Source organism: Aedes aegypti, chromosome 2 (assembly GCF_002204515.2).
Source record: "Aedes aegypti strain LVP_AGWG chromosome 2, AaegL5.0 Primary Assembly, whole genome shotgun sequence".
Classification (NCBI taxonomy): domain Eukaryota; kingdom Metazoa; phylum Arthropoda; class Insecta; order Diptera; family Culicidae; genus Aedes; species Aedes aegypti.
Window position 1 is genome coordinate 179,831,526 of NC_035108.1, and position 22,077 is coordinate 179,853,602.

General features: G+C 36.9%; 1 protein-coding gene across 1 annotated transcript; it reads left to right on the forward strand.

Moving 5' to 3' along the window:
• The first annotated feature begins 795 nt into the window (after positions 1 to 795).
• Positions 796 to 20,199, forward strand: LOC5578578 (intraflagellar transport protein 122 homolog). The gene is made up of 7 exons (XM_001663920.2): positions 796 to 1,040; positions 1,133 to 1,363; positions 10,073 to 10,634; positions 11,651 to 12,540; positions 18,151 to 19,251; positions 19,317 to 19,716; positions 19,783 to 20,199. The coding sequence occupies exons 1-7, from the start codon at positions 976 to 978 to the stop codon at positions 20,032 to 20,034; spliced, it is 3,501 nt and encodes a 1,166-aa protein (XP_001663970.2). The 5' UTR covers positions 796 to 975; the 3' UTR covers positions 20,035 to 20,199.
• The last annotated feature ends 1,878 nt before the right edge of the window (positions 20,200 to 22,077 follow it).

Sequence of the window (22,077 nt, forward strand, 5' to 3'; positions counted from 1 at the left end):
AGATACCATCTTGCTAAAAAATCTAGATCCTGAGATATTTGTGTTCGAGATGTTGCATTGCGAAATGTCCACTACATCGGTTCCCCCGGGGCACAATCCGATGGCCACAGGAAGATGAGGATGTTTCCAAAGTGTTTTTTGCCCACTGACCAATTGGTACCGTTGGACTGAAGAAATTTGCTGAAGACATTCATATTCTATCTTGACTAGCTTTGGATTTACTATCAAAATTGCTCCGCGTGTACTCAGTACACGATGCGACCGGTCGTGTGACGGGCCCGGTAAAAAAAAGTTACACGAGCGGTCGCACTGGTGTACTCAGTACACGCGTAAAAACTTAGATTTAAAACACGACGTTTTCGAATACTTTTCGTTGATTTTTTCAAAAAATTTCTTCTCTACAAGCAAGAAGAAGAGTAGATCTTGGAATAGGACCAACACCCGGATCAATGTGAAGGGATTTTCAACGTGTTTTTCGACTTTTCGCAAAGTGCGTGTACTCAGTACACTAGGGCGACCGACGGTGGGTTAATATGAAATTGTTATCCTCGGTTGATTTATAACAGTAGGACGACTGTACCGTGGGATGGATGGTGTGCGTAGTTTTATGCTAAGGATCGCACCAACATCAAACAGCACGTGTAGCAGTCTGTTTACAATCATGACCATTTCAGCATGCTCAAGCGGCTATATTCAGGCTTTTCTCGTGGATGTATGCGTTGCGTATGCTAGACGACGGCGGATCCAGGTGTATGTATTTATGTTCATTCATGGGCTTTGGGATTCATGAGCACATAGAAAGAACACCATCGTCTGGACGACCGACGACGAATAACAGTACACATCGTGAAACAGTTGTAAGAAATCGTCAATGGTGATTTGTTTTGGCACAGCGATGGAGTGGATTTCGTTGAAATAATGCCAAATTTGAAGAAGTTTTAGAAATTTTACTGTATTTTTATTCACGTATCAAGAATGAGGGCCATCCCGAAGTGGGTGGAAAAGATCCACGATCCCAACGAGAAAAATGATGTGGCTAGGTAATGTTTGGTATCAAAAACAAGAATCAAATAATCAATAATTTTCGTTCTAACCACTTCAAATATCCTGTTCTAAAACCTTATTATTTTAGCATTCACTCGATATGTTTCCACCCGGAAGGACTTCAACTGATTGTCGGGGCAGGCGACAAAGTTTTGGTGTATGATCCTGTCGATGGCAACATTATCAGCTCATTGAAGGGCCACAAAGATACCGTTCATTGCGTTGCGTATGCTCGCGATGGGAAGAAGTTTGCATCTGGGAGTGCAGACAAAACCGTCATCATATGGACGAACAAACTGGAAGGACTGCTGAAATACTCGTTAGTATAAATATAATATATTTCACTAACAGGGTTGTTACGGCAACTTCTTCTTGGCATTACCTCTTCACTGGGACAGAGGCTGCTTCTCAGCTTAGTGTTCCTATGAGCACTTCCACAGTAATTAACTGAAAGTTTTTTGCCAAAGTTGCCATTTTTGCATTCGTATATCGTGTGGCAGGTACGATGATACTTAATGCCCAGGGGAATCAAGGAAATTTCCATTACGAAAAGATCCTGGACCGACCGGGATTCAACCAGACACCTTCAGTATGGCTTTGCTTTGTAGCTGCAGACTCTAATAACTCGGCTAAGGAAGGCTCTAAATATTGATTTTTAATATCTATTGCTAATTTTACATCGTGATCATTACTAATAGTGGATATTGAATATAATGTAAGACACCAGTGGAAAAATAATAATGATATCCTGCAGAATTACCAAGCCATTTTTTAAAGTCGTTTTTAAGGTCAAGTCAAACTCAAATTACTCATATCTATGTTCAAGATACTTCAAATTGGTAGAAATACAAAGACTCTTCCAAGATTGATAAATTTGGTACTGAAAACTGGAACATCATCATATTATAATGCCGAAATTTATATTTATGTTTCTAAATCTATTATTGTATGGAACGAAAATAATTACTTGAAATAAGTAACAAGATTGCATAAATCCTATGGTTTAACGGCTTAGGTGTCCGGTACTGGGGTATATTCCCCTAAGCCAGTGGTTCGCAAATTTTTTCAAGTTGCGACCCATTTTGAAGATTTACAAACATCCCACACATCCCTAAAATATATGATATCGAAGTCGATGTGGAAGCCTTCCAATGAAAATATTATGAATCATCAGATTAGATTGGCAGGCATACCCAAATGTCCTGTCTGTAATTCACAACAGATAGTGCAGGAATCATGCTAAGATCATACGGAGTGTGCTAAGAATCTTGCCATGAATCTGCTACACATCTTTCCAAAAAGGATTTTTCCAAATCCATGAAAACAAAGATTCTAACAAAGATATTCCCAGGGTGGTCCGATGGAATCATGTGGATTTCTTAGAGAACTATCCCAAAAAAGTTTACAAAATTTGAAAGATTTTTTTGGGTGTCAGAAATAATTACACCAGAATCAGCGAAGTTCAGATCTTTTCCAATAACAGGTCAGATTTCCACCGAGCACCGATTTTGCAAGCTGCTTGAAAATTTTAAGAAACGTTCAAATGGAGGAACATTTTTGTACTGTTTTGTCTTAAATTCCGAACAGACTCATATTCTGAACACTCGGATTTTGTATGGCGATTTGGTTGAAATGTTTCATTAAAATATGTCAACAATCTACCAGGAAATGGCAGTCACTTACAATTCAATTTCAATGTCTTCCAATATATTTTCTCCCTCGGGAGTAGTGATGATTTTCTAGTTCGAGACCAATAAAAGTAGCTCACATAAACTTATTTGAGAAATTAATCATTTGAATCGGATTTATTCGTGCTATTCGGAATTTGAATCAAGGTGTTCGGAATATGAGAGAGAATGAACACAGTGTTCGGCATTTGAATCAAAATGTTGTTCCAATCTTTTACGTAAAAACTATACTAAACAATTTTAAATAAACATTTTTATCGACGATAAGTCGAAAGAGAAATCGTACCAGGTATTTTTGAAATAATGTTATGACATCTTAACTTCCCTGTGATCCTAACAGGAGTCTCATTACAATCTTCCATAAATATACCCTGTAATTGCACTTAAAATATTTGTAAAGCATGAAATAATACTGTAAAGGCTGGGTAGTGCTTCGTGAAGCCCAAGCAGGACGGCTCGATTTTGCGTCGTCAGATAGGTTTTGCTCACGGTTTTTTTTTATTATTTCTGTTTTGGAGCGTCTTGCTGAGTAGGTATTTGGGAAGGCACAAGCAAGACGGTCTGTTTTCGGGACGCCAAGAAGTTTTGCTGTTAGTGTCAGTTTTGTGTTCAGTCGAGGATGGATTAACAACTGGTGAGTTCGTTTCATGCTTGTGATAACACTTTTTTTCTTGAAAGCGTAACTTTCAAGTAATATTAAAACAAACTTTGTATGGTTCGTCACTATAAGTGTCGGCATTATGTTTTTTTCTTATACAATTTCAATATACCGTCGTGCGGGGTGACATTGGGCCATGAGGGTGACTTTGAGCCAATATTTTTACAGCAAACTAAAACCGGAATAATGAAAACAATGTGGCAAGCTTCAAGAATACGTTATAATTAGCCACTGGATCGTCATGGATTAGTTTTTTGACACCCGCTCTAGTCATGAGATGCATCGAAAAGGGCGGTCAAAGTCACCCCCTAGGCCCAATGTCACCCCGCACGGCGGTACATATATTTTTCTCTTTTTGACATTATTCAAAATTATCTTTTGAATTGTTCGACATTGTGAATTTTGACGTATTTTTTAAAACTTCTACCATATCGAGACAAAATGCACAGTAATACTCATATGTAATTTTCAAACAAACTATGTATAGTTCGTCGCTACAAGTGTCGGCATTATTCCTGTTTCATATAATTTAAAATATATACATGTAATTTCAGTTTCGTCATTAATAAAAACATCTTTTGAATTGTTCGACATTATAGATGTTGACGTATTTTTTAAAGCTTCTACCAAAAACTTCTCGAGACAAAACTACAAAAATAGCTTTATTTATAAGTCGTATATTTCCCCCTTGTCCATGGATCGCATCATCGACCAGAGGTGACTCCCAGATCTTTTCCTCCCTCACTAATAAACACCCTTCCTGTGGTGGTGCAGAGGTATTCTCGGTCTCTAGAAGCAACAATCATTACACCCTAACATTCCTTCCCCATCCCAACTGACTGTAAGGACTTGCAAAATTGTAAAATTGCACTTCGAGAGTAAGCGGAAACTCCCATCCCTTAATCATTTGGATCGTAGTGCAATTATTACCAGTTCCGATCAATCACGGAGTAGCAACCATTGACATGTACAGTCAATCTATGCTATGCTATGCTACGCTATGCTTAAGCATAAAATAATACTGTAATCAACTTATTGCTTTATCTAAAATTTAGTTGGAAATTCAATCCAATAATTTCCAAAATGATCTGATTTATCCTCAAAAAGAAACAAATTAATTCTGATTCCTTTACAAAGTCTGACAAAAATTCCCTTCGACGTCCCACCCTAAAATACTTATCAACAATGTCGCAAGCAACTCTGAACGCCTAAATGAACGAAAACTTCAAATATGCTTTCAAAAACTTTCTCATGATTTTCAATGACTCTTACCTATTTTACAAAAAATGTCGAGTGAATTCTGACAATAATACAGGAATATTCTGTTTTGCCACGTTTCGAATTGTTTAATAAATTATCTAGTTTTTTTTAACATTAAAAATAAGACGTTTAGTTGCATCACTAGGCTGGAAGAGCCGAAAACTCTTGAAAATGATTTGTATATGAATCTACAGACATATTATTATATAATTTTATTTATAGTATATCTGTTAATCTGATGTCAGAAGTCCTTAAAATTTAAATAATTAAGAAATTTTAAAATAACTATCAAAGTCATATGTTGAACTTATATATTATTTATAAACCTTTGACGCTGGTTTATAAACTAGAAAACAAAGCAAACAAAAACATTTTTGAGAAATTTATTTTGTCATCATACGTTTTGAAAATGTCAAAAGAATTTTTTGTATACACACTTAGGTTTTTGCTCGTTGTTCGGTAATTTTTTTTACCGGAAACGTACTGTAAATAAATTTTTAACTGAAGTTTCGGTATTACAAACGAGATTTACCGAACACCCTTGAATATATAAGAAAATCAAAACAATATTCGTCCACTTTTACCGAAATCGTTGTTTAATTTACCGAAAAAACTGTAAATCGTTTAGATTCACCGTAGACTGTATTTTTTTACCGTACTTCAGTTCATAGTGCCACAATGCTTTACCGAACAAATTGTGATTTGATATTTTTGTGGCCGCCATATTTATTTTGGCGATGATAGTTTCGCATCCAATACCGTTTAATATTCTGTGTTGTGGTCATGGACACTGTTTAAAAAAAAATAAAGCTACAACAGCAGGATGAGCGCCTGGAACTACTTTTCCGTAAGTATGAGCTGAGGGATTCTATTAAAAACCCTATTTTTAAGGTCGAATAAAATATTTTCGTTGTAGTATCCAACTGTTCAATTACGGTTCCGGATAGAATCGTCACATTAACGAACATAACCCATGACGGATTCGGTGGCGCTTTTGTGCAAAAGCGCGCGTTCGTGTTGTTGGTGATGCCTCTGGTGGTTTCCCATCTTCATTAGCAGACAAGCAGTTCATCTTCATACGGGTTTAAAACTAAAACGTGAAATAAATCCATGAACATTTGCTATCAATATGAAATTTATTGTTTTTATTTTGTTTTGATCATCCTATTCTATTCCGACTGCCTGCTGCTACGAACAATGCGTTCGGTAATTTATTTTACAATTCGTTCGGTAATAATTCACGGGCATATTGTAATTTTTTGACAGCTGCGTGTCGATTGAAATTACAGATTGTTCGGTAATCCTTAACTTTACCGGAAGCATTACCGAGCGCTCAGCGGTTTATATTTCGGTAAAAAAATTACCAGAGTCGGTGATATTTTCTAAGTGTGTAGGATTTGAATTTAACAACTCTAAAATAATATCTGAAGAAAATCAGTTGTGCCCTTGAATACACTTTATCACCAATGATTGAATGAACGTGGATTTGCGCGAAATTATTTGATCGTGAATAAGTAGGAGCATTTACTGTACTCAATAAAAACATTTTTTTCAAGTTTTTTTTTTGTTCAAAAAACTGCCAATAATTTCTGAGGTTTATTGTTAGTATTCATATGGATAAAGTTGGAAAAATTTAAATATCATTTACTTAGTTCGTCATTAAAATTAAGGCATTTCTTAACATAAAAACACGGACAACGTCTTCAGCCATCTAGCTGCACAGACTGTGAACTTAACACTAGACAACGGACAAGCATGCTCCAGTGGCACAGCCGTGAAACATCTCTGGCGAAATGTATCAATGGCTGAAAAGGGAATCGAACTCACACCCCATGACACGATGCGCTTGTTGCCTGACGACACTAATCGCTCGGCCACGAAGCCCACTATCTCATATATTTTATCATAGCTACACACTTAAATTATTTTACGGATTCCTATGAAATCTCAACAGCTGAACAGTTCGGTAATAGTAGTTTACGGAACAAGTTGCAGAATGATGATTTTTACAGCACGAGTCGTACATTTATCCTACGAGGCTTGCCGAGTAGGATAATTACGACGAGTGCTGCAAAAATCGAGTTCTGCAACGAGTTACGCACAACATTTGTTGCAATTTCGTAGAAGACCACTTGAGGGTATCAGAAATTATATCGGAATGCATTCGCCATCATTTCAAAGTTTCTGAAAAAATGTTGTGTAATGATACATTACGGAACTCAAAACAGTTGCGTAATGAGGAATCGTTGCGTAATGAATCATTACAGCACTGGTTTCAGTTAGGTAATGACTATTCCCGCACTGCATACTTCAGTTCAGGAAAGTAGGCTGTTTCATGGCAGATTGGCGTGATGAAAACCAGCCTATTACGATGAGAAATTGCAAAAAATAAATTAACGGAGTACGGTAAATTTTTACAGTATTCCGCAAAAAATCACCGGAATCCGTTAAATTCCGACGAAGTAACGGTGTTTTATTTCACCGAAATTCACCGTAAGAGCTTAGTGTGTAGATGATTGAATTGGAATTAGTTACCAAGCTCTTCCGTGAGCTCCTCTGAACCAACTTTACCTAGCATCAATTCCTCCAGACTACCAGATTTTTTTCCATTCTGTTGAATTCTTCCTTAGATAAGTCAGCATCCACTTCTCACTGATTTTGTTTGACACGTATTGACCATGGAATCATATTTTCTCGTTCATGATATCTTTTCCCTCAGGCTATACCTCCACGAAGAGGTTTTGCTTCCGCGTCCAAGCCCTGTCGTTTCGTCCAGGTTCTGTTTCCTTATGGTCACTCTTCGCATCTCGTTAAGATGTCAAGAGTTTCCATTTCAAGTATCTGGACAGAACCTTTATATTGTTTTATGGCTTGATGTTGGATAAACAATATGTATTGCGTGTTATATACCCATTTGTGACCAGAACCTCATATTGGTCCATGGTATTACAGCTGTGATGTTTAGCATAAAAAATCATTAATGTTGAGCCGTCGCACGATATGAGTGAGTAGGAACACAAAAGTGTCCCACTGATGCTCTGCCGGAACCGATTCCGGGGTATCCGGATTTGGTCAGAACCTCATATTGGTCCATAGCAACCTCATATTGGTCAAAATCATGAATTTTGATCCGTCGCGCAATATGAGGATTACAAAAGTGTCCCTCTGAGGCCCTGCCGGAATCGGTTCCGGGGTGTTCAAAAGTGGCCAGAATCTCATATTGGTTCATGGCATTGAAGTTACGATGTTCAAGATAAAAAATTTCAACCAAAAAGGTCTCCAAAGTCTGTTCTTTCTTTATTTTGCTTGCATTGAATCCTGAAGCAAAATTATACAGGCTCCAAGAAACTTTCAGAGACTATAAAGGGTTCAACAATCTTTTTTAGTATTTCGGATTCCTTGGGGAAACATAAAAGTTCAAAAGTTTCAACGGATACTTAAAATAATTTGCTCTAGAATTTGCTCCAGGAAATCCTTGTGATTTCTCAAACTACTACCTTCAGTAATTTCCTCGGGTATTGCTTTGATTTTTTTCCAAAACTATCCAATAATTTCTTCCAAATATTTCTTCACTAATCTTTCAAGCGAATTCTCCAGTTTGTACTCTAGAAGATCTGTCAAAGATTTCTACAGGATTTATGCCGAGGAAATTTACAAAGGCTTATTCTAGAGTTTGAAAAAAAAAATAACATGAGGGTGTTTTTCAAGAAACTATGCAAGAATTCCTTCGTTTGTACATCTATGAAAATCCTTCAATATTTTTTCCACGTTTCCTCCCAGAAATCCAAAATTTTATGTGGAATTCTTCGAACAAAGAAAAGAAAATCTCAAAGAATTATTGTAGGAATTTCTGTAGAAATCTTAGAAGGAATCTCTAAAGCAATTGTTGAAGGTATCTTTAGAGATATCCCTAGTTGGAATCATATATAAATCCTGAAAGATAATTTTAAAGGGAATCCCTGGAAACTTCTGGAGGAGTTATTGATTGAAGAAGGCGTTTTGATCGTGAGGCTTGAAGGATGTTTCAGGGAAATCGATGGATGAATCACTGAAAATAGTTTTGAAGGGGTTAGGACTTTCTTTAAAAATTTATCAATGAATTTTTGGAGGAATTAAGATGATTTCTGGAATAGTCTTTGGATAAAATCTATTTCCGATATTCTTTTTCAAAAAATCTAGGTTGCTTCTTGAGGTAAACTGAATAAAATTCTTGAAGAAATTCTCAAGAACATTCATGGACAAATTCCTTTGGAAATGAACTCTTGGTTCCTGTTTGGTCTCTACTCAGCCTCTTTTTGGTTACTTTTAGGTCTCGTTTTGGTCTCTTTTTTCTGGCAAGAGGTCTCTAATTTCCTATTTTTAGGGCACTCAATCGCTATCAGCTTTGAAAAGACGAATAGCTTTTTTAATCTTGTGAAAATAACTGGCATGAAAATGAGGGGGCAGTGATAAAAACCTAGTTAGCAGAAGAGTCTCAGTGATAAAAACCTAGTTTATAGAAAATCTACTTTGAAGTTTTCTCAGCAATTTTTCATTCTATAAAAAATGTATGACAGTCAAAAAATACAATTCAGTCTTCTAAGAATTATGTCATTTTTCTGTTGAGCGGAAAAATCACCTGAAAATATCGTTAAAATGCTTGGAAACAGTAGAATTACCCAACTCAAAACCGTCAAAAATTGTACAAAACTTCCAGTCTAGGATTTCAAACGGATAAACTTTTTCTAAGCTTCACTGTGCACACAATATTTTCCAACATTTGTCCTACCCATGGTTTCGAACATGGACGCGCCTCTGGACTACGAAGTTTATTTCATTCAGGAGATTCAGACGAAGCGTGCGGGCCGCGGGCCACACTTTCGGCCACGACGGTCTTAAATGGTAAATTAAACTTGTAATCTTCTATTGATAAAATAGCATCAGTCGAGAAAAACGCCTTCGCATACCCTCTGTCAGGCCCCTTAGGAGTCCGCAGAACAACAAACCGTGCCCTAACCATTGGTTTCTGAAGCTCCTATTGGTATACTTAATATTTTATCAAAATTTAACTTCTAAAAAAGACCGCGTTTTTGGCAGTTCTTGTTATTAGAGGATTGATGCATCTTGATTTATCCAAAACAAGACAAAAAATCTATTTAAAATCTAAGTAGGTACCTAATTGTGAAGATTTTTCAGAAAAACGATTTAATCAGCTTGAAGGTTAAGCGCCTTTGATGTTTTACAAATTATTTCCGATACTGTCCTAATATAGTTGTTCTAATTTATTTAAATTCGATTGAAGCGTCAAATTGTCAAAAGTTAATGCACAATTTTTTTAAATAAAAAAAATGTAGGGATTTATATGCTATTTTACGCTTTGTGGACCTCTCGTAACAACCCTGCACTTAATGTAACAAATCTTTCTAAAATCCTTATTTTTCAGTCATGGTGATTCAGTCCAGTGTTTAGCATTCAACCCCATTTCCCATCAGTTGGCGTCGTGTGCAGTTTCGGACTTTTCGTTTTGGTCCTCGGAACAGAAAGCAGTCCAAAAATATAAAACAGCTGCGCGGGTAAATGCTTGCGCCTGGACAAACGATGGACAATACCTGGCGCTGGGGATGGCGAATGGAACGATTTCCATTCGCAATAAGGCCGGTGAGGAGAAGATCAAAATTGATCGTCCAGGCGGAGTGAACAGTCCCATTTTTGGGTTGGCTTGGAATCCACCGGCCAGTGGATCAGCGGATATCCTGTGCGTTATCGATTGGAGTCAAACGTTGTCGTTCTACTCTCTTGGTGGACAGGCTATAGGGAAGGAAAGAAACTTCAACTTTGATCCCTTGTGTTTGAGTTTCTTTCCGGATGGTGAGTTCCTGATAATTTCCGGCTGTAACAAAGCATTGCAGCTATTTACTCGAGACGGTATACGACTGGGAATGTTGGGCGAGCAACACGATTCGTGGATTTGGGCAACTACTGTTCACCCTTTGGGGAACTCCATCGTAAGTGAATATTAGAGGCTCCCAAAACTTCACTTTATCATAAAACTTAGAGGCCTAATTTTTAGTAAATAATGTTACAAACAAACTTTGAAGCAGTACGCCGCAACAAAGACATTTTCCATTCTATTCTTATTGCAATAATATTTTTTCTGCTACAACAGTTTAGCATAACTTGAACGGAATATGACAATGACTGCTCACCGCGTGCGTAGTGATTTTCAAAGATTTGCTCTTTTCAATTTTTTTTTGTTTTGCTACATTATCGAACAATAACCATTAATCAAATCAAAGTTATTTGTTCAAAATAACTGATTATTCACAGATCGAAAAGACCGCAAAAATGTTCATCTTTGTTTTTATCATTATATTTTTTTTTGAGTAAACCGTTAGATAGCACTATGCCCAATGGCTATGGCTTTTTGTCACAGAAAAGGTTATAGTTTTCAAACATTCGAAAAACAAAGTTTGTAATATTTTCATGAAAAAACATACAGTGAATGATTTTTTACCAGAAAATTTTCAACAGACTCGCGAAAACATAAAAAATAATGGATCTTACGGAATTTTCGCGGAACAATAAATGTTTGTTTGAAAGTACAGTGACCCCACGCAGTTGAATCACCCACAATTTATGAATCAGCTGACTTCAAAAGACAAAGTTGTTATCAAACTTGTCACAAAACATCACAGAATTATTTTTACTGATAAGAAACTATGTGTAAAAATAATTCTGTGATGTTTTGTGACAGGTTTGATAATGGTTTTGTCTTTTGAAGTCAGCTGATTCATAAATTGTGGGTGATTCAACTGCGTGGGGTCACTGTAGTTACGAAAATCAGACTTTTTAAAAAATCTCAACAAGTTAACCTACAAACACCATTTTAAGAGTTCTCTCTGTACACAATTTTGTTTGTAACATCATAAGTTGCACTCCAAAGTTTTCAGACAGAACCATGTTTCGGGACACCCTCATAGATATCAATTGCGTTTCAAGTTTCATAAGATCTTTCTTTTAGGTTGTTGGTTGCCAAGATGGTACGTTGGCATGCTACAGTCTGGCTTTTAACACGGTCCATGCTCTGTACCGAGAGCGATATGCATTTCGGGAGAACATGTGCGACGTAATCATCCAGCATTTGGTTTCCGGACAGAAAGTTCGTATAAAGTGCCGCGATTTGGTGCACAAGATAGCCATCTATCGGAACCGCCTGGCGGTTCAGCTACCGGAACGTGTCGTTCTGTACGAACTAAGCTCGGCTGAAAATCAACCCATGCATTATAAGGTGAAGGAAAAAATTGCCAAAAAATTTGATTGCAGTTTGCTGGTTGTTTGCGCTCAGCATTTAGTTCTTTGCCAGGAGAAAAAGTTACAAAGCCTGGATTTTAACGGAGTTCTGCAGCGAGAGTGGATAATGGACAGCTTTATACGATACATCAAAGTAACTGGAGGACCAGCCGGATGTGAAGGACTTCTACTTGGCCTCAAAAGTGGTCAAGTTTGGAGAATATTCTTGGATAACTCTCTTCCTATCTTAGTCACAACGGTTCTGTCATCGGTTCGCTGTCTGGACCTCAACGCAACACGAACCAAATTGGCCGTCGTAGATGATGCCGGTCGTCTAGTGGTGAGGGATTTAATCAGTGACACTATGCTGTACCAAGACTCCAACGTCAACTCAGTCGCGTGGAACACCCATTTGGAATCGATGCTGTGCTATTCACATACCACCGGTGGATTGAGTGTAAGAGTAGGATCACTTCCGCCTAGAAGCCCGCAATCTATGCTCGGAGTTGTGGTAGGACTTTGTGGAGCCACAGCCTTCTGCTTACGAGGAAATGTGATGAGCAATGTGCCCTTGGCGCTGGGAGCAACCATGTGGCAGTTCGTGGAGGCTGGATTATTTGAGTGAGTATAAAATATATTGTCATATCTCATTACTGTGAAAGTTCCCCTATAACGAAGTAAGTTTTGTTTCATTTTGATCTTGTAGTTTATTTTTTTTTTAGTAAGACTATGTTGGCGTTGGGAGATCTGTTCATAAACCACCTGGTCGACTAGTGGTGATAATTCAGGATTTTTTTTCTTGGGATTTATTAAGTACCTAACTAAAGAACTTTATCAAATTGTGATGATTCCAAAGATTCCAACAGAAGCAAAATATTGCTGCACCAACTCCGAGATTTATTCAAGAACTTCTACAGAAATAGTCAGCAGAAGATCTCTCCGAAAATTGTTTGAAAATTTTGTGAGGAATCTCTCCAGGAAGTCTTTTGATTATTCCTTCTACATTTCTCTAAGAATTCCACTATTGATTCAGAGATTTTGAATTGATTGATTGAATTGAGAGATTTTGAATTGGGATTGATTGAAGGATTATTCTAGGAATTCATCCTAAAATGCATCAAGCAATCCTTTCAAGGATTTTTCTGAAATTTTCTTCTAGGTTTACTCAATAGAATGTTCAAACGTTGGCTGGGAATTGCGAGAAATTATGTTGACATAATTGAACTGTGTCTGTATAGCAGAACACTTATTATTGGTGTACGTATGAATATATAATACTCTATAATCTAACCACGATTGCTGAAGCGTAGTGCTCAAATTCGGTTCCGGGTCATTTGGCCGAATGCAGCTTGGCCGAAAGGATCATTAGGCCGGAATTAGAAACAATAGTAAACTACAGTTAGCATGCATTTGTAATGAATTTCAAAGAATAGTTTATTCTTAAAGAAGGATAAATCATCAGTTCTTTAGGAATAGGCAATGCTGAAAGAAGAACATCCTAAATGTAAGCAATTATTAACTTCTCTGCTAGCGGTAATAGCTGCCAGGCAAGCATATGTTTTCGCATTGCGTTTGTAGTAAGCTTTTGGCAGTTACTTAAATGGTTTACGACTTATTCGTCTTTCTGTAGTATCGACTTGCTTCTATCATTCTGATACTAAGTACTAAGTAAATTAATTTATTTCTTGCAACCACAAGTTTAGCTTCTTTAACGTAAGTGTTTACCAAGTCGTTCGGTTCAGAGGCGCGTTCATGTTCGAAATCATGGGTAGGACAAACGTTGGCAGAAAAACATTAATCCTGGGCTGGGAATTAAAAGTTACCATTTTTGAGGGGCTCAAATGCAAAGTGGTGTAAGTAAGTGTAAATTGAGGATGTTTTACTATTTCCAAGCGTTCTAACGATATTTTCAGGTGACTTTTCCGCTCAACAGAAAAAATTACATAATTTCTTAGAAGACTGGCTTATTTTTTTCACTCCCACAAAATTTGTATATATTGAAAAATTGCTGAAAAAATCGTAGATTATCACAAAAATGAGATTTTGTCACTGACACCCCTTTGCTCAAAACATCTTCTACAATTCAATCAGTAACTTCTCCAGGCATTTCTAGGGATTACCTTTGAAGTTGTCCTTAGGGATTTATATATAATTTCAACTAAGGGTTTCTATTAAAATACATTAAGAAATTGCTCCAAAGATTCCTTCTAAGATTTTTACAGAAATTCCTTCAGTAATTCTTTGAGATTTCTAAAGAAAGTGTTGAATTTTCTTTCGGGAATGAATCCATGAAAATGCCATTGAAATTTTTCTGAAAAATAAATGTGTGAGATATTTTAAAAAATATCCTGGAGTGATCTCCGATACAACTTGGGTATTTTTTAAAGTCACAATAAACAAGGATCTCTGATATAACTCATGGGCTCTTGGGGGCCTTCCTTAGCCGAGTGGTTAGAGTCCGCGGCTACAAAGCAAAGCCATGCTGAAGGTGTCTGGGTTCGATTCCCGGTCGATCCAGGATCTTTTTGTAATGGAAATTTCCTTGACTTCCCTGGGCATAGAGTATCATCGTACCTGCCACACGATATACGAATGCGAAAATGGCAACTTTGGCAAAGAAAGCTCTCGAAGTGCTCATAAGAACACTAAGCTGAGAAGCAGGCTCTGTCCCAGTGGGGACGTAAATGCCATGAAGAAGAAGAAGAGCTCTTGGAAGTACAGTGAAACCTCCATGAGTCGATATTGAAGGGACCATCGACTCATGGAAATATCGAGTCATGGAACAGCAATCCTTTGGAAAGCTACTTCTACACAGCAAAAAATTCTCAAATTTACATGGCACGTAATTCTTTATGATAATCATGTAAAACGATTTGCAACTGAACATTCAACGATAATTAAAGTAAACTGTCTCATTGCATTCGATAATGCTTGCAAACTTGAGTGAAACTGAAACATTTCATGATCTTCCATCCAACATTCGCCAATGTTGCATGTTTTCTTGCATCTTGAAAGTGAAATTGCAAACAAGATCGCTCAGTTTATATGATTCCACGCTGAATATTCTGCTAAAAATAATGCACATGGATTAGATCTTAGATTTACACGTAACGTAATATTAGCCTCAATCATGCAAAGCCATTTCTCATGTATTATTCAATGATAAAACCTATAAACACATCTATTATATACAACATTGTTACCAAAATCCTTAATATTGAACGAGAAACGTCTTCTCTCGAAGAATGTTGCATGCAAAACGGCACGGTTTACATGATTTTCACGCTTAAAATTCAATCATAAATAATGCACATGGAATGACAAGCCGTCGATCCATCCATGTGCATTATTTTTAGCAGAATATTCAGCGTGGAATCATGTAAACTTGAGCGATGCAAGAAAGCATGCAACATTGGCGAATGTTGGATGGAAGATCATGAAATGTTTCAGTTTCACTCAAGTTTGCAAGCATTATCGAATGCAATGAGACAGTTTACTTTAATTATCGTTGAATGTTCAGTTGCAACTCGTTTTACATGATTATCATAAAGAATTTCGTGCCATGTAAATTTGAGAATTTTTTGCTGTGTACAGTTGAGTTCGAAATACGCGTATCTGTCAAAGGATACAAACTCTAGTGGAATTAAATGGTATAATACTAAATTCGGGGTCGAAGTGTAGAACTAGCCCTCGTGCGTTAAAATACACTCTAATAAAGATTTAAAAAAAAAAAAAAAAAAAAAAAACTAAATTCGGGTTTTTCAACTTCTTATAGGTATTCTACTAAACAGCTCGAAGATTTATTATCATCACGTTAGACATAAGCTCTAAAGAAAATTGTGGAATTTTAGGAGGGATTATTGGAAAAATTGCTGTAGTGTGGACTGGTGTGACAACTTGAATAAGCTTTTGAAGATTGCATAGGATTTTTGTGAGAAACTTTTTTAGAAATGTTTAGTAAAACTGCTGGGATATTAATTTATGGACGAAATGCTAGAAAAATTATTAGAAAAAAAAATAGACTTGTTGGAAGGAGTTTTGGATTTCAGGGAGGAAACCTGAATGAATTCGTGAAGGAACTCACATGTACAGATGGAGGTTTCTTGAAAAAAAAACCTTTTTTTCTCAAACACTATGGAATAATCCTTTTTGGATTTCCTCGAAAGAAATTTTGTAGAAATCTTTGGAATATCTCCTAGAGTAACAACTGTAAAGTCAAAAAATCTTAAGGAAATTATTTTGCAGAAATTCTTTTAAGCATCTTTTGAAAATTTCTGGAGAGATCCCTGAGGAAGACTCTGAAAGTATTCTAAATAAAAGCACTATGAGAGTTCCTTAAGGTTTTCCCCGGAGAATCTGAAACGAAATCCTTGAAGAGCCTGTGGAACCCATTATAGTATCTACACAGCAAAAAATTCTCAAATTTACATGGCACGTAATTCTTTATGATAATCATGTAAAACGAGTTGCAACTGAACATTCAACGATAATTAAAGTAAACTGTCTCATTGCATTCGCTAATGCTTGCAAACTTGAGTGAAACTGAAACATTTCATGATCTTCCATCCAACATTCGCCAATGTTGCATGTTTTCTTGCATCTTGAAAGTGAAATTGCAAACAAGATCGCTCAGTTTACATGATTCCACGCTGAATATTCTGCTAAAAATAATGCACATGGATGGATCGACGGCTTGTCATTCCATGTGCATTATTTATGATTGAATTTTAAGCGTGAAAATCATGTAAACCGTGCCGTTTTGCATGCAACATTCTTCGAGAGAAGACGTTTCGCGTTCAATATTAAGGATTTTGGTAACAATGTTGTATATAATAGATGTGTTTATAGGTTTTATCATTGAATAATACATGAGAAATGGCTTTGCATGATTGAGGCTAATATTACGTTACGTGTAAATCTAAGATTTTTTTGGTGTGTAGAGCTCTGACAAAAATAATTGCTCTGAAAATCGTCAAGTGATTCAGCAATGCTTTGATAGATTATATCAAGAGTTCAGAAATTCACTCGTGCTGTGTATGACACGATGCGACTGGTATTAGATTTACCTATTATTTTGTTCAATGATTTTTTAAAACTCTTCTGATAATTTTCTATGGATGTTCCAGAAATTTCTCAAGAATTACTTCCAGCAATGCTCACGGCAATTTGTCCCAGAACATATACAGGATGTGGCTGTGTATATATTTAAGAAACTATCCATTGATTCATTCAGAAGCGCTTTAGAGGATTGCTTAATTTGTTTTGCTAATGGTTGAAGAAGTTTCTTATACACTTAGTTTTCCAGAATTTTCACTAAAGATTCACAATTGTTCTTCTCACGAGTCAGAATTTTTAGAGGTAATGTACAAACAATGTCACACTTCACTGAAAATATATATTGTTTTATACTACGAAATCGTTCGTTTGAACTACACACCAAAAAAATCTTAGATTTACACGTAACGTAATATTAGCCTCAATCATGCAAAGCCATTTCTCATGTATTATTCAATGATAAAACCTATAAACACATCTATTATATACAACATTGTTACCAAAATCCTTAATATTGAACGCGAAACGTCTTCTCTCGAAGAATGTTGCATGCAAAACGGCACGGTTTACATGATTTTCACGCTTAAAATTCAATCATAAATAATGCACATGGAATGACAAGCCGTCGATCCATCCATGTGCATTATTTTTAGCAGAATATTCAGCGTGGAATCATGTAAACTGAGCGATCTTGTTTGCAATTTCACTTTCAAGATGCAAGAAAGCATGCAACATTGGCGAATGTTGGATGGAAGATCATGAAATGTTTCAGTTTCACTCAAGTTTGCAAGCATTATCGAATGCAATGAGACAGTTTACTTTAATTATCGTTGAATGTTCAGTTGCAACTCGTTTTACATGATTATCATAAAGAATTACGTGCCATGTAAATTTGAGAATTTTTTGCTGTGTACGAAATTATTCGTTGTTTTCTGCAACGAAACAGTTTCGTAGAATGATTCAAGCTCGAAATCAAAACAAACAATTATTGTTATAATGTACTAAACATTTCGTAATCGAAATTCTTGACTAGGGGCTGAGGCTAACTCTCAATACAAGAATATCGAAGTATCATGCAAGTTCATGCGATTAGCACACCATGTATTATTTGTTTAAATAATATCGATTACCATAATTGAACCTCTGGTTTATGATAAATATTTTACCGTTTTTCAGAGAAGCCTACCAGGTTGCTTGCCTTGGAGTTCCATTATCCGACTGGGAAGGCTTGGGGCAAGCTGCCCTGGAAGCGCTGAATTACCAAGTAGCTCGCGATGCATATGTAAAGGTGCGTAATTTACCTTGGTTGGAGCTGATAAACGATCTCAAAGAACGCCAAAAACGAGGTGATACATCGAAAGAAGTGCTCCTGGCAGATACCTATGCGTTCAATGGGAAATTCAAAGATGCGGCCCGATTGTACCAAAAGTCCGGAAACAATACCAAAGCCTTGGCCATGTACAGCGATTTGCGAATGTTCGATTTGGCTCAGGAATTTTTGAAGGAAGGAAGCGCAGCTGATAAGAAAGAACTTATTAGAAGACGTGCCGAATGGGCTTGTTCGGTACATGAACCTCGAGCTGCCGCTGAGCTGTTGCTTTCTGCAGGAGAATCAGAGCGAGCTATAGAAATCGTGGCAGAACAGGGATGGACTGATGTTCTGCTGGATATCGGTAGACGCCTGAATGCTTCAGAAAAGGAACCACTGGAACTTATAGCGACTCATTTGAGGCGCTTGAAAGCATTGCCTCTAGCTGCCGAAATTTATCGTAAGCTTGGCGAGGAAGAACAAGTTGTGCAATTACACGTTGAAGCAAGGGATTGGCCAGAAGCATTTCGCTTAGCGGAACACTTACCGAAGATTTTACCTTCGGTACATTATCAGCATGCTCAATGGTTGGCAGAGTCTGATCAATTCATTTCGGCCCATGAAGCATACGTACTGGCAGGGAAACCTAATGAAGCTACGAAATTGCTCCGGGATTTGGTGGAGTGTGCTGTATCCGAGGAACGATATCTAGATGCTGGATATTATACATGGCTGAGAGCAAGGCAAGTTTTGAAGCTATTGGAAGGCGAAACGGTTCTGATGGAATCCAAAAGTGCCGAGTACAAATCTCTACAAAAATTAGCCTCTATTTATTATGCGTACAGTACATTGAATTCGTACCTCAAAGAACCATTCACGAGTAGCCCTCCATTGACGTTATTCAACACAAGTCGATTCGTTGTCAATCAAATAAACGGACTCACACCTCCGAAGGGAATAAGCATTTTGTAAGATTTCATCGATCACATTTTTTATACATACGTGTACAATAACCGATAATTATACATTTTAGTGCTGTTTATTACACCCTGTCTAAGCAAGCAAAAGTTCTGGGTGCCAATAAGCTCCACCTTCAAATTAACAATAAACTGCAATCACTGAAACCGCCTTCGGGAATCCAGGAACAGGTTGACATCAGCTACATTACAAGCAGAGCTTGTCCGGGAGGATTCAACGATCCGGAAGAATACCTTCCCATGTGCTATCGTTGTTCCAATTACAGTCCCCATTTGCATGGAAATCGTTGTCCCAATTGTCATCAAGAGTACGTGTTCTCTTACGTGTCCTTCGAGATTCTTCCGCTCGCAGAGTTCAGTCCTGATGAAGGTATCTCAGACCAGGAGGCTGAAAGGTTATTGATGGCTCCACCGAAGATGAACGACTATGGCCAGCCGGATCAATTTATTCATGAGGTATTTTGTGACAAAACCAAGATTCCATTATTTCAGAATAGTAAGTACATTTTTTCTATATTACAGGACATTATGGACACATTTCCGTCCAGCATGGATCGTGACGCGTTACGTGCCATTGATCCCCGGGAAGTCATCATCATCAAAGGTCCCAAACCGTTGCCTACTCGGTACTATAGAAATTTACTCCCCGAGCTGCAAATAACTGTTTGTCCGGAGTGTAACAATGCGTTCCACTCGGAGGATTTTGAGTTGCAGTTTTTACAGAAAGGTCATTGCCCCTTTTGTAGAACTCCCGAAGAAAGCTTGGTAGGGTAAAATTTGTTCTACTTTGAAATCTGATCTCATTCCGTCCAGCATCACGTAACTGTGATTTAAACTTTGTACTTTAAGCAATTAGTGAATCGTACTAAATAGTGCATCTATAGCGTCTGAACTTTTTATATGTTTGAATAAAGAATAATTGCACATAAATGAGATGTTAATTCAACTGATTCTTATTTCACACCCGTTGTCCCATTCTTCAAAACATACTCAGGGCCGATTTCTTGATCGTTGCGCAAGCCTCTACGTTTACCCACAGACTAATCCAGCTTTTTACGCTAGCCATAAAACAAAGGGAGGTGAATAAGCCTCTGTACGCGCCATATTTTTTTTTGATTAGTATCATTCAAAACATTACATTCATTTCTTATATCTAGGTGTTCTGTGTTATTAGACAACACTATCATCCTAATTTGGTAAAACAAATTTAAGATTTTATTAACATTTTGTTAACAACATATTACATTTCATTTGCCGTAGCAGTTCAGATTTTTTACAAGTGAGTTGATTTCACCTGCTTATAAAAAAAAAAAATTAATTTACCTAACCTAACTTAACCTGAAAATATATAAAGCATTAATCGTGGTAATAGAAGATTGCAACGATTTTTGCCTGAAATTATTAATTATTTTATTTGACATATGATCCGCCTCTTGTGCTTTTTGCGTTGCTATTAAGTGCAATTGCAATATGACTAATCAACGATTTTCAACTCTGATTATTTTCAAGAAATTTGTTTATTTTTTAGTTGAATCAAACTGTGTTGCTTGAACATCTACAAGAAAGGCGACAAGTTAGATTGTGAGAACTTCCGAGCGATCACCATTTTAAATGCGGCCTACAAAGTATTATCCCAGATCATCTCCCGCCGTTTGTCACCTGTAGTAAAGGGGCGGTCCATTAATTACGAAAGACAAATTTCGGGGTTTTACAACCCCCCCTCCCCCCATGGTAAGAATTTTTGTATGAAAATCAAAAATAAATTGTATGGCGCGTAAAGAATCTCAGACCCCCCCTCCCCCCATAAACCCTTACGTTATTAATGGACAGCCCCAAACATCATGTTATCCTTTAATTTTTGAGTGCTTCGTGAAGCCCAAGCAGGACAGTTCGGTTTTGCGTCGTCCGATAGATTTTGCTCACGGTTTCGCGCGTGTTTTCGACGCTGGAGAATTTTTTTTTCTGTTTTGGAGCGTCTTGCTGGGTAGTGCTTCGTGAAGCCCAAGCAGGACGGTTCGATTTTGCGTCGTCAGATAGGTTTTGCTCACGGTTTTTTTTTATTATTTCTGTTTTGGAGCGTCTTGCTGAGTAGGTATTTGGGAAGGCACAAGCAAGAAGGTTTGTTTTCGGGACGCCAAGAAGTTCTGCTGCCAGCGTCAGTTTTGTGTTCACTCGAGGATGGATTACCAACTGGTGAGTTCGTTTCATGCTTGTGATAACACATTTTTTCTTGAAAGCGTAACTTTTAAGTAATATTAAAACAAACTTTGTATGGTTCCTCACTATAAGTGTCGGCTTTATGCTTTTTTCTTATACAATTTCAATATACATATATTTTTCTCTTTTTGACATTATTAAAAATTATCTTTTGAATTGTTCGACATTGTGAATTTTGACGTATTTTTTAAAACTTCTACCATATCGAGACAAAATGCACAGTAATACTCATATGGTATTTTCAAACAAACTATGTATAGTTCGTCACTACAAGTGTCGGCATTATTCCTGTTTCATATAATTTAAAATATATACATGTAATTTTCAGTTTTCGTCATTAATAAAAACATCTTTTGAATTGTTTGACATTATATTTATTTATTTATTTATTAATTTTTTTAACTAAAAATTTTGAAAGAGGGAAAAGCCCCTTTGAGTGATTTCTTTTTGAAATTCTTCTCAAAAAGGCACAAAACCTCTTTATCTTTTCAAAATAACATTATAAAATGGTAATAATAATAAAATATAAATCTATAGGCTCAGGCGGCACTTATCCATTACAGAGCCAAAAATCTTGAAAAAAGGGCCATGACTCGAAAA

What these genes read in the sequence shown, in the direction of transcription:
- LOC5578578 (XM_001663920.2), top strand. Translation starts at nt 976, where the DNA reads ATGAGGGCCATCCCGAAGTGGGTGGAAAAGATCCACGATCCCAACGAG. An exon ending in GAGAAAAATGATGTGGCTAG is followed by an intron (nt 1,041 to 1,132) that starts GTAATGTTTGGT and finishes TTATTATTTTAG; the next exon opens with CATTCACTCGATATGTTTCC. An exon ending in CCGAAGGGAATAAGCATTTT is followed by an intron (nt 19,252 to 19,316) that starts GTAAGATTTCAT and finishes TATACATTTTAG; the next exon opens with TGCTGTTTATTACACCCTGT.